Here is a 10,384-nt window from a genome sequence, read left to right as displayed (position 1 = left end):
GCGTGGGAACGAGCCCGGGGAGACGAGAGCAAGTCCCGGTCGGTTGGGATGGGGCAATACCACGGGCTCGCCCGCCCGCTGTTGCCATGCGATGCAGTCCTGCAGCCACTGTTCCTGTTAGCAAAAGGGTGGGAGCAGACCCTGGTTTCTGGGGAGCGGTGGCATTTTGGGGAGGGGGTCTCTGCGGGGAACGGGCAGGTCCAGCGCACGTCGCCCCTGCAGCCGCTCCGCCTTGGCATCGCTGGGAGCAGTCCGGGCCGAGTCCTCTGCAGATCTTTTCAGCCGAGGATAATTTGGATGTGAGCAAAACCTCGGGGCTTTGGGGAATTTCTTTTTTAAGAGGATAAAAAGGTCTAAAAGCAGCACAGAGGGGCTGCGGCTCGCTGACGCAGGAACCGCATCGTCCGCAGGCGTGCCGTCAGGCGGCCGGGCACCCAGGGGCGCGCAACGGCCGACGCCTAATTTCTGGCACGGACTGCGCGGTGAGCGGCCGTGCCGCGGGGCTCTGGTTATCGACGGGGCCTGATTTCCCCCCTAGATGTGCCGTGGGCTTCCACCGGCGTGCTGGCCTGGGCTTATCTCGGGGCGAGGCACGGCCTTGCGTGCCCGCCCAAGGTGAGGGCTGCGCTGCGAGGTGCGAGGGCATCCCCTGCGCGTTTCTCCGGTGGCTTTGGGCCGGGCGAGGCGGTGCTTGTCCTCTCCAGCCCACCCGTGCCAGACCCCCGACAGCTGACGGAAGGGCGGCCGGTGTCCGGAGGTGCCCCGGGGGCTGCAGAAGCCACTTCCCCTCCCTCGATCCCGAGGAATCGCACCCGCACCCCTGCAGATCCCGCCGCGGGTGGGACCACCGCGGGCAGCGCTGCCAGCCGGTGAGGCCCCCCCCCCCCCCCCCCCCCCAGCCGGCGGGGGAGGCCGGGGAGACGGTGAGGGGCTGAGGGGGGGCGGCGGGGTCGGGGGCTCGGCTCGGCCCAGCCGGGGGCTGCAGCCCGGCCCCCGGGGCCGTCCCCGCCGGCGGGGCGGGGCGGGGCGGGGCGGCGCGGCCATCCGGGCACCATGGCGGCGGCGGCGGCGGCGGAGGAGCTGGCGGGGCGGCGGGGCCGGGGGCCGGAGCCGGGGCCGGGGCCGGGCAGCCCGGCGGGGCGGGCGGGGGCCGAGGGCTCGCCCGGGGGCGGTCGCCGCGTCTTCAGCCCCGCCGGGGAGTTCCGCGAGTTCTCCCGGCGACAGCTCCGCGACATGGAGCGGCTCTTCCGACAGTGAGTGCCGACGGGGGCGGGGGGACGGGGACCACCGGGGTGGCATGAGAGATGGTAGGAGGGATGCCCCTGCGCCCCCCGCCCCGTGCTTGCAGCGGGGACCCCCCCGGCTCCTTGCAGGGGGGACCCCCCCCATTCCTTGCAGCCCGGACTCCCCATTCCTTGCAGGGGGGACCCCCCATTCCTTGCAGGAGGCACCCCCTGGCTCCTTGCAGGAGGCTTCCCCCCCCTCCCCCCCAGCTCTTTGCAGGAGGGGTGGCTGGGAGACCCCCCACTCCTTGCAGGAGGGATCCCAGGGGCTTCCCCCCTCTCCAGCACCTCGCAGGAGGGATGCCAGGGACACCTTCCCCCTAGCTCCTTGCAGGAGAGACCCCTGCGCACCCCCAGATCCTTGCAGAAGGATTTGTCCTGCCCCGTGTCCCCCGTGCCCTGGGAGGAGGGAGCCTGGCACCTCGTGCTGAGGCTGGGGAAGGGGGGCCGGAGCGTACCGCAAGGGACCCCTGCGCACCCTCTGCCGCAGTGCCGAGGGGCCCCCGCTTCTCTGCCAGCGGTGCGGCCCCCAGGGCTGCGGCGGCAAGGCCAGCGTGGGCGGTCGGCGTGGCCCCAGCATCCCTGGCCGCGCTGCCGGCCACCGCGCACGGTGGAGCGTGAGTTCCCGAGTTTGGCCCCCGGCCCTGGGGAGGGGTGGCGGGAGGCCGGCAGCGAGGGTCGAGCCCTGGAAATTTCCAGGGCGAGACAGAAGTAGGGGTGGCTGCGACCACGGTCACGGCAGGATGCACGTGAGTAGCCGGGGGCGAGCGGGACGGCCCGGAGCATCCCCGGAGAGCCCGCAGCGTGTTGGGTGCTTTGTGCAGGCAGCGTGCAGGCAGCAGCACGGCTCCGGGGAGCGTGGAGACGGCGCAGGCGAAGGCATGGCTGTGGCGTGCTGCTGCCCCTCGCCCCGGCCGGCCCCGGGGCGGGAATCTGCGTCAACGTGCTGCGTGGTCTCGCTTGGGTACGGCCAAGTGCTGGAGAAAGCAAAAGGGGATGGAGGCAGCGAGCCCCGAAGCACAAGGCTGGGGGGCTGTTTGGGGTGCAGGCAGGCCCCAGCAGCGTGAGGACCCCCCCGTTCCCCACTTCTTCCCGGAGGGCTGTCGCCCCATCACGTGGCCACGGCAGCGAGACGCGCAGGTTGCTGCTAGCAGTCTCTTGGACTGCAGCCAAAGGGAGCCCGCGGGGTGGGGGGACCGTGCTTGGGGTCCCCGGGGGAAGAAGCACAGCCGGAGCGGCCGCTCCTGGTGCCGGCGGTGATGGGCGACCGTGGGCGCGGGCGCTCCGGCCACGGCGCAGCTGGCGGCGCGGGGGAGAAGCGGCGCGTGGTGGGAGTCTGGCCGGCGCTGCGCAGACGAGGGAGCCGGGCGTGCGAAGCAGACGGGTTTGCTCTGACACCTGCAGCGTCTCGCTGCAGCGAAAGGAGCAGCGCCGGGGCTGCGTGCCTTCCGGCGGGGGGGCTCCCAAGGAAAGGATGCTGTCGAGCCCAGCCCTGCCGCGCTGCCCTTGCCGCCGCTGCTGTCCTCGTGATGTGGCGATCTGGCTGCACGGGGTAAAGCAACGGGTGGAAGGGGTTTGCTCTCTACAGGGGAGATGTTGCCCTTTGGGAGATTCCCCAGGAGGAGGAGAGGGATGCCTGCGTCCCTGGAAATCAGAGGGGGGGTGAGAGCGAGGAAGCGCCCTGCATTTGGGGGATGGCTTGCACAGGACGAGGCGGCAGGGCCACGCTGGGTGCGATGCTGTGAGAGGGGTCTCGGAGGCAGAAAGCGCGTGGGGTCCGCTCCCCCAGCCTGGCTCCCGGGGTTATGACGGTGGTGGCAGCGGCAGGCAGAGGTGAGCGGGGCTGGTGCGGGGCCAGCCCCGTTTCAGGGTCCCCAGCAGCGTGAGAGAGCAGGAAGGCGCGCCGCTTGCGACACGGACGGAGCAGACCACAGCAGAGAAGGTACAAATGAGTCATGGGCCCGCAGCGCGGCGAGCGTGGTGCTCTGTGTGGCTGCTGCAGTGCCTGCAGGCACAGAAAAGGCAAGACACACACACACGCACACAAAAAAAAAGAAAAAAAAAGCCCGGTCTCGATGCTTGCAGCTGAGTAGCTGCTCGCCTACTTCTGCATTGCCCTGGGACGTGCCGCAGGGCCTTCCGCTTGCGCCTGCGGTCGTGCCCAGGAAGGGCGCTGGGCGAGGTGACAGCAGCGAGCCTTGCAGGGGCACCGGGGGGAGAGCAGCCGCCCGCGCCCTGGACCGTAGGAAGCGTGGATCCACGCTGGCTCCCCGGCGAGAGCCCGCCGTGCCGTGCCGAAAGGCCCCGCGGCGGAGGGCAGCGTGCCGGCGGGGCAGCGGGCAGGGCGAGCTGCCGGCTCTGTGCCGAGCTGTGGGGCAGCTGGTGGGAGGGCGGATGGGACGGCGGCGTGGTCGCAGGCGGGGGTCTGAGGAGGGGTGTCCCTGCCGGCACCTGTAAGCAGGCTCGGTAAACGGAGATGCGCCCGGATCTCTCGGCCAAGCCCAGGCAGCTGGCCAGGGCTGGAGCGCAGGCGCCGAGGGGTTCCGGGCAGGCAGGAGCGGTCACCTGGAGGTGTCGTAGGGCGGAGGAGGCGGCTGCCCCAGAGGGGCTCCTGGGCCCCACAGTGAAATGGGCAGGGGCTGCCGGGAGCACCTGCACGGTGCCAAACCCCTGGGAGCCGGGCAAGCTGCCGGCTCCGCTAAGAGGAAGGTGGGTCGTGACCACGGGGCGACGGGAGCAGCGGCGCCTGGTGGCCTTGGCACCCTGGTGGCCTTGGCACTCTGATGGCCTGTTATCCCTCGAAGCAGCCAAGGGGAGCGCGTGCCCAGGCTCCCGGCCCGGGGAGCCAGCACCAGGTTTGGCAGCCTCCCGGGGGTTCCTCCTGCCAAGTGCCTGGCGGAAGCAGAAATGATCCTGCGTGATGCTCCAGGGGGCCGTTAGCGGTTCCCCAGCAGCTTCCCGTGGTCTGGCAAGCTGCCCGAGACCATTGGTGGCCGGGTCCTCGCTGTTCCCACGTCGCTTCCCTGGCTGCGCCTGCCGCCTCGCTCGCCGGCCAGCGTGGGCACCGGGGGTTGGGCGCACGCAGAGGTGCCGGCGCCGGGGGAGCCGGTGCGGGGGGCTGCATGAGCTCGGCGCCCCGTGGCGATTTGACAGGACCGTGCCTCCGTCCCGCAGGTACGATGCAGGGAAAGATGGCTTCATTGACCTGATGGAGCTGAAGCTGATGATGGAGAAGCTGGGGGCACCGCAGACGCACCTGGGCCTGAAGAACATGATCAAGGAAGTGGACGAGGACTTGGACAGCAAGCTCAGCTTTCGGGAGGTGAGGGGCTGGGTGGTCTCCACGCTGGCAGGGAGTCCCTGGCCACTGCTCGGCTCGGCGCTGGGCTGGGGTTGGTGGTAAGAAGGTGGGAGGGAGTTGTGGTGGCTTTGAGGGCTCGGGGGAGCTGATGCCAACATCTCCTCTCGCAGTTCCTGCTGATTTTCCGCAAGGCAGCAGCGGGCGAGCTGCAGGAGGACAGCGGGCTGCACGCCCTGGCCCGGCTCTCCGAGATCGACGTCTCCACGGAGGGGGTGAAAGGTGCCAAGAGCTTCTTCGAGGCCAAGGTGAGGCAGGTGCCGGGGCACGAGAGGTCCCGACGCAGGGCGGTGATGCACGAGGGCAGTTAGGTGCCGGGACGATGGGTGGGCGGGAGGTGGAGATGTCGGGGTGGGCGGCAGGGCTTGGCGGGGGTCTCGGGGGAGCCAGCCAGACGTGCCACTGTCCGCAGGTGCAAGCCATCCACGATGCGAGCCGCTTCGAGGAGGAGATCAAGGCAGAACAGGAGGAGAAGAAGAAGCAGGCGGAGGAGCTGAAGCAGAGGAAGGCGGCGTTCAAGGAGCTGCAGTCCACCTTCAAGCAGTGATGGGGCGCGGGACCGGGCAGGACTGGTCTGCGGTGCCCGGGCCGGGAATGCTGCGTGTGCCGTGTGCCGACCGTGCCGGGAGCGAGGCCCGAGCCGCGTGCCGCCCGTGACTCCCCGAAGGCCGGGCTGCCGGCAGGCTCCTGGCCCGGGCTCGGCACGGCGCCCGCCTTGCTGGCAGAGCCCGGTTGGCCCCGGCTCCCCCCCCCCCTGCTTGCTGTGTGTGGTGTCTGTAGGTGTTGTTCGTGCCCCCCCGCGTCCCCAGCGTGCCCCCCCCGCCGAGCTGCTCCTTCCCCGAGGGGCAGCGCCGCGGGCAGCAGCACCCTGTCCCCTGCCCACAGCCGTGCCGCGGGTCGCTGCTGCCGCCGAGTCCCAGGGGAGCCGTGCCGGGACGCCTGTCCTGCGGCGAGCGCCTGTCCCCGGGCTGTCGTGTGTTGTGCGTGCACCGTGAGGTTTGCAGGACGGGGGCTTGCCCGGGCGGCCGCGGCGAGCGTCGCGGCGGCCGCGCCAGCTCGGTGCCCGTCGGCACGGCTGCGCGTGGCTGCCTCGCTGCTGCGCGCCACGCCGGCTGTGCCGAAAGCCGGGCGTGCTGCGGGTGAGCGTGGCGAGGGCCAGGTGCCGGCGGAGGGGCTGTGCGTGGGGGTGTGTGTGTGCGTGTGCATGTGCACGCCCAGGGTCCGTGTGTGCGGTGCTCGGGGGTGGGAGCCCACCCGGCTGGCGTGCAGTCCCCGAGGGGCTGAGCGACGCTGCACCCCTCTGCCTGCGTCTCTCTCAATTTTGGTAAAGGACGTACGGAAAGGCAGCCGCTGGCTTCGGAGCTGCATTACGGGCGTTTGTGTTGTATTCAGCCCAGGAGGGCGGCGAGTGTCGCAGCCACGAGCGGTTCCCGTCAGTCGATTGAAGTTCCCGTGTTCGTGGGTGGCTGTAAAGAGGCACGTCTGTCCCGCAGCGTCCCCCGTGCCGCGGTACCGGGGGGGCGTGTTACGTGTTTTTTATTTTAATCCCAAATAAATATTATATTTCGTAATTGCGCTTGGGTACTTGTGCAGGGGGCCGAGGTGCAGCCGTGGTGTGGTCACGTCTGCGGCGGGGGCTTGGGTGGGGGGGAAGGGTCTGGCCGTGGGCACCCGGTCACCGCTGCTGGAGCCGGACCCCCCTGGGTGGGTGGTGGCAAACGGGCGAGCTGGGGCAGCGCCGGGACACCAGCGTGGGAAGCAACGGGGGCCTGATCCAGGCGTGTGGAGTGGTGTTATCGAAGGTCTTCGGCATCCCCGCTGGCATCTGCCCCTGCCCCCAGGGGCTGCCCCCCCCGCCCCGCTCTGCGGCACCGTGGGCACCCGTGGGGTTTTGGGCGGCCTTGGCCGCACGGAAACTGAGATAAGGGGACCTTGGCCCTGTGGCTGCGGTGGGCTGGGGGGGCCACGTCTCCTGGGGCAGCTGGTGCTCGAGGTTGGGGTGCAGCCGGGCTGCCCGGCACCCCACGGAGAGCGGCACGGCTGAGGGGGCCGCCTGCCAGCCCTCCCCCGAGAGGGAGCCTGCCTGTCCCCAAGTTGGGGCACCGCATCCCTGCCGTGGCATGCTGCCGGTGCTCGCTGGGCAGATGCGGCCGTTCCCAGGTGGGACGGGTGAAGGCGATAAGATGGGGCCGGGGAGCCCCCGGCGTGGGACAGTCACCACATGTTGGTGGCAGGAGGGGCAACACCAAGGTCCCTGGTGGCAGTGGGTGCTATAAGAGGGCCGAGCGGCTCTGCCGTGGCACCTTGGGACTGCACGACCATGCTGGGGGCTGTGTGTCTTGCTGTGCTGCTGGGCTACGGTGGGTGCAGGCGGCGGGGACGGGAGGGGACGGGACCCCAGCGCCCGCCGTGGCCCCGGGCACAGGGGCGCAGTGGTCGCTGAGGTCCCTTTGCCGGGTGTCGCGCAGCCTACGGATGCGGTCAGCCGGCCGTGCCGCCGCTGCTGGGCACCCGGGTGGTGGGCGGTGAAGACGCCCGGGCCCACAGCTGGCCGTGGCAGGTAAGGGGGTGCGGGGACGGGGAGGGGGACGGGGGACGGGGACATCCCCGCGCTGATGCCGTGCCCCTGCCTTCGCAGATCTCGCTGCAGTACACCCGCTCCGGGGCTTGGCACCACACGTGCGGCGGGACCCTCATTGCCCCCAACTGGGTGCTGACGGCCGCCCACTGCATCAGGTGGGTGCTGGGGTGCCAGGGGGGTCCGCACCAGGGGACAAGACGTTTGTGGAGACTGACACCCCCCTCTCTCCCCCCGGCAGCTCTAGCCTGACGTACCGCGTGGTGCTGGGCAAGCAGATCCTGTCGGAGGAGAACGAGCCGGGCTCGGTGGCCGTGGACGTGGAGAAGATCATCGTGCACGAGAAGTGGAACTCCTTCTTCATCATGTAGGGCACGGGACGCGTCGGGGGCGGGCAGGGGGCATCACGGCTCGGGGTCTCCCGTCCCCACGGTTCGGGGTCTCCCGTCCCCACGGCTCTGCTCTGCCCACAGCAACGACATCGCCCTGATCAAGCTGGCGCAGGTGGTGGAGGAGAGCGAGAGCATCCAGCCCGCCTGCCTGCCGCCCGCCGGCCAGGTCCTGGCGAACAACTACCCCTGCTACATCACCGGCTGGGGACGCCTCTGGAGTAAGGGGGGGGTCCCTGGGGAGGAGGCCGGGGGGAGAGGGAGGGGGTTGCGGGCGCGGGGTGCGAGGTGCGGCTGTCGTTGCAGCGGGCGGGCCCTTGGCCGACGTTCTGCAGCAGGCGCTGCTGCCCGTGGTGGACTACGAGATCTGCTCCCAGAAAGACTGGTGGGGCAGCAACGTGCGCACCACCATGGTGTGCGCCGGCGGCGACGGCGTCGTCTCCGGCTGCAACGTGAGTGCCGGCGCTGCGGGGCGGGCGGGGTCCCCAGCCAGAGGCGGGGGGTGCTGGGAGGGGTGGGTTGGCAGGGGCGCCCGAGCGGCGCGGGGCTGCGGACCCCGCGGGAAGCGCGGGAGGAGAGGGGATGGAGCCGCGGCGGTGGGTGGCCAGGAGGGAGGTGGGGGTGCGTCGGTGGGGCGCGGGTATTGAGAGTCTGTCTGTCTGTCTGTCTGTCTGGGCAGGGCGATTCGGGCGGCCCCCTGAACTGCCAGAGCAACGGGCTCTGGGAGGTGGACGGCATCGTCAGCTTTGGTTCCGGGCTGGGCTGCAACACGGCCAAGAAGCCGACGGTCTTCACGCGGGTGTCTGCCTACATCGACTGGATCAACGAGGTGGGTGCCCCTTCGTCTCCCCCCATGGAGGGGCCGACCACGCTGTCCCCATGCTCCCCCAGCCGAGGGTCTCACGTCCCCCCCGTTCCCCCCCCCCCGGTGTCTTCTTGTTGGCAGAAAATGAGCACGAACTGAGGCAGCGGCGTGTGGTGCAACGAGTCTCGAGCGTGATAAAGGCAAAAGTGCTGCGCTGGCCTCGTGTGTCCCGCTGGTTATTTGGGGGGGCACGTGGCGGAGCCGGGGGCGGGCACCCGGGGTTGCCTGTGGCAATGCCGGGGTTTGGCACGTGTGCTCGTGGGGGTCCCCCGAGTTGTGCGGCGGGGCTGGCCAGGGTCCCCAGGGAAGGCGGAGTGGGCGGCCATCCCGCAAGGTGCCCCTGGTTGTGGGGAGGGAGCCTGTGGTGCCGAGGGGTCGAGGCTTGGCCGGCGTGTTGGGGGGAGAGGGGCTGGGGTCTGGCTGGCTGGTCCTGGGGGGCTCTACGGGACTTGGTAGATCCCAGGACACTTGAGGGGACTTGGCTGGCCCAGGGATGTCTCAAGGGACCTTGCTGGCCCTGGGCTACTTGAGGAAAGGTGATTTTTAATGGGGGTCCTGAGGGAACGGGGTTGGTCCTGGGGGGCTTGAGGGGGGCTGATTGGTTCTGGGGGGGCTCAAGGGAGCCCGGTTGGAGCCGGGGCCCGTGGGAGCTGCATGGCATGGCCGGCTCTGGCTCCAGGTGTCGTGACGTGGCCCAGAGGCTGAGCGTCTTACCGTGGGTCTCCTTCCACGGTGGCCGGAGAAGCGAGGCGGGGGGTCCAGCGGGGTGGTGTGTGTGTCCTGGCTGTTGGAGGAGCCGGGGCTGCCACGGGGAGGACGTGCGGTTTGCCAGGGAAAGAGGTGGCTGCGTTGACGGGAGCGAGTGTGAAGAGGCTGCCCGGGAGGTGCAGACGGGTGCCGCACCGTGAGCCCCTGAGCAGAGCTGCCCGCCGCACCGGAGCCTTGGGGAAGCGGTGGTGATGCTGTGCCGCCGTCGTCTCATCGCGGCTGCCGGAGCCCGGCGGGGAGCCTTGCGGCGGGAGGAGGACGATGACGAGCGGAGACGGACACCGGCACCTCGAGCTCGGCGGGGGACGTGACGGACGGTGCCCAGCTTAGGATTCACGCTGCCACCGGCCCGGCGAGCAACACCGCTGCCCGCGCCAGAGCCGTGGCGGGCATCGAGCGCGCAGGGGAGAGCGGTGGGGCCATGCGAGCCGCTTGCCGGGGCCGGGGCTCGGCTGGGGCAGGGTTGTGGGTCCCTCCAGGGACCGGGCAGCACTTGCCAGCCCGGCCAGCGGGACAGTGGGCAAAGCAGGGGCGCAGGGTGGGAATTGTTTGAAGGGCCTGGAAGCGTTCGGCTGAGTTCTGTGGCAAAGGGGTTGTACCCGCGAGCCGGTGGGGTAATAAATGCCTGCCCGTAGGACGTGCGGAGAGGGAGGCCCTGTGTGCGGTGCCTGCGCGCGAAGCGGGCCTGGGGCTGGGTGGTCGGGGCTCGCGTGGGGCGGCCGGTGGCGGCGCGTTGGGGTCTGTGCTGCCTGGGGTGGGAAGGTACGGGCTGCGTTAGTGAACTTGAGCATCGTGGGGTGCCACCCGTTCTCTGTGGTACGTTCCAGCGTGTACCGCCACACGTCCCACGCGTACAGCGTGTACCGCACGTTCCACACGTACCGCAGAATGCGGCAAGCCTTGGCGCGGGGCAGCGGTACCCAGCGGGCCGTGTCCCACGCAGCCGGCGATGGTCGGGATGGAGCGGGCCCGCAGCCGGCGCTGCCACCCGCAGCGGTGTGCATTCCCCAGTAAAAGATGTACTCCCCCCAAGGAGGTGGTGGCGGTCCCTGCGTGAGACTGGGCCGGTGCCGGCACGCCGCGGTGGCGACGGTGCGGTCTGCGACACCGCGCCTGTCCCGTGGGGCTTTGCGGCGAGACCCC

The 10,384-nt window shown here is 70.6% G+C and overlaps 2 protein-coding genes across 2 annotated transcripts; both read left to right on the top strand.

Moving 5' to 3' along the window:
- The first annotated feature begins 1,041 nt into the window (after window positions 1–1,041).
- On the top strand, window positions 1,042–5,192 carry EFHD2 (EF-hand domain family member D2). The gene is made up of 4 exons (XM_075520663.1): window positions 1,042–1,253; window positions 4,458–4,605; window positions 4,755–4,889; window positions 5,054–5,192. Exons 1-4 carry the CDS (start codon window positions 1,054–1,056, stop codon window positions 5,186–5,188), a joined length of 618 nt encoding a protein of 205 aa, XP_075376778.1. The 5' UTR covers window positions 1,042–1,053; the 3' UTR covers window positions 5,189–5,192.
- A 1,769-nt stretch (window positions 5,193–6,961) lies between these two features.
- Window positions 6,962–8,603, top strand: LOC142418469 (chymotrypsin-C-like). The gene is made up of 8 exons (XM_075520335.1): window positions 6,962–7,001; window positions 7,110–7,201; window positions 7,280–7,377; window positions 7,461–7,586; window positions 7,693–7,829; window positions 7,915–8,060; window positions 8,288–8,437; window positions 8,555–8,603. The coding sequence occupies exons 1-8, from the start codon at window positions 6,962–6,964 to the stop codon at window positions 8,570–8,572; spliced, it is 807 nt and encodes a 268-aa protein (XP_075376450.1). The 3' UTR covers window positions 8,573–8,603.
- The last annotated feature ends 1,781 nt before the right edge of the window (window positions 8,604–10,384 follow it).

The sequence above is a fragment of the Mycteria americana genome, chromosome 18 (genome assembly GCF_035582795.1).
Source record: "Mycteria americana isolate JAX WOST 10 ecotype Jacksonville Zoo and Gardens chromosome 18, USCA_MyAme_1.0, whole genome shotgun sequence".
Classification (NCBI taxonomy): Eukaryota; Metazoa; Chordata; class Aves; order Ciconiiformes; family Ciconiidae; genus Mycteria; species Mycteria americana.
The sequence above is the reverse complement of the archived record's forward strand: the minus strand, read 5'-3'. Positions and strand labels throughout refer to the sequence as shown.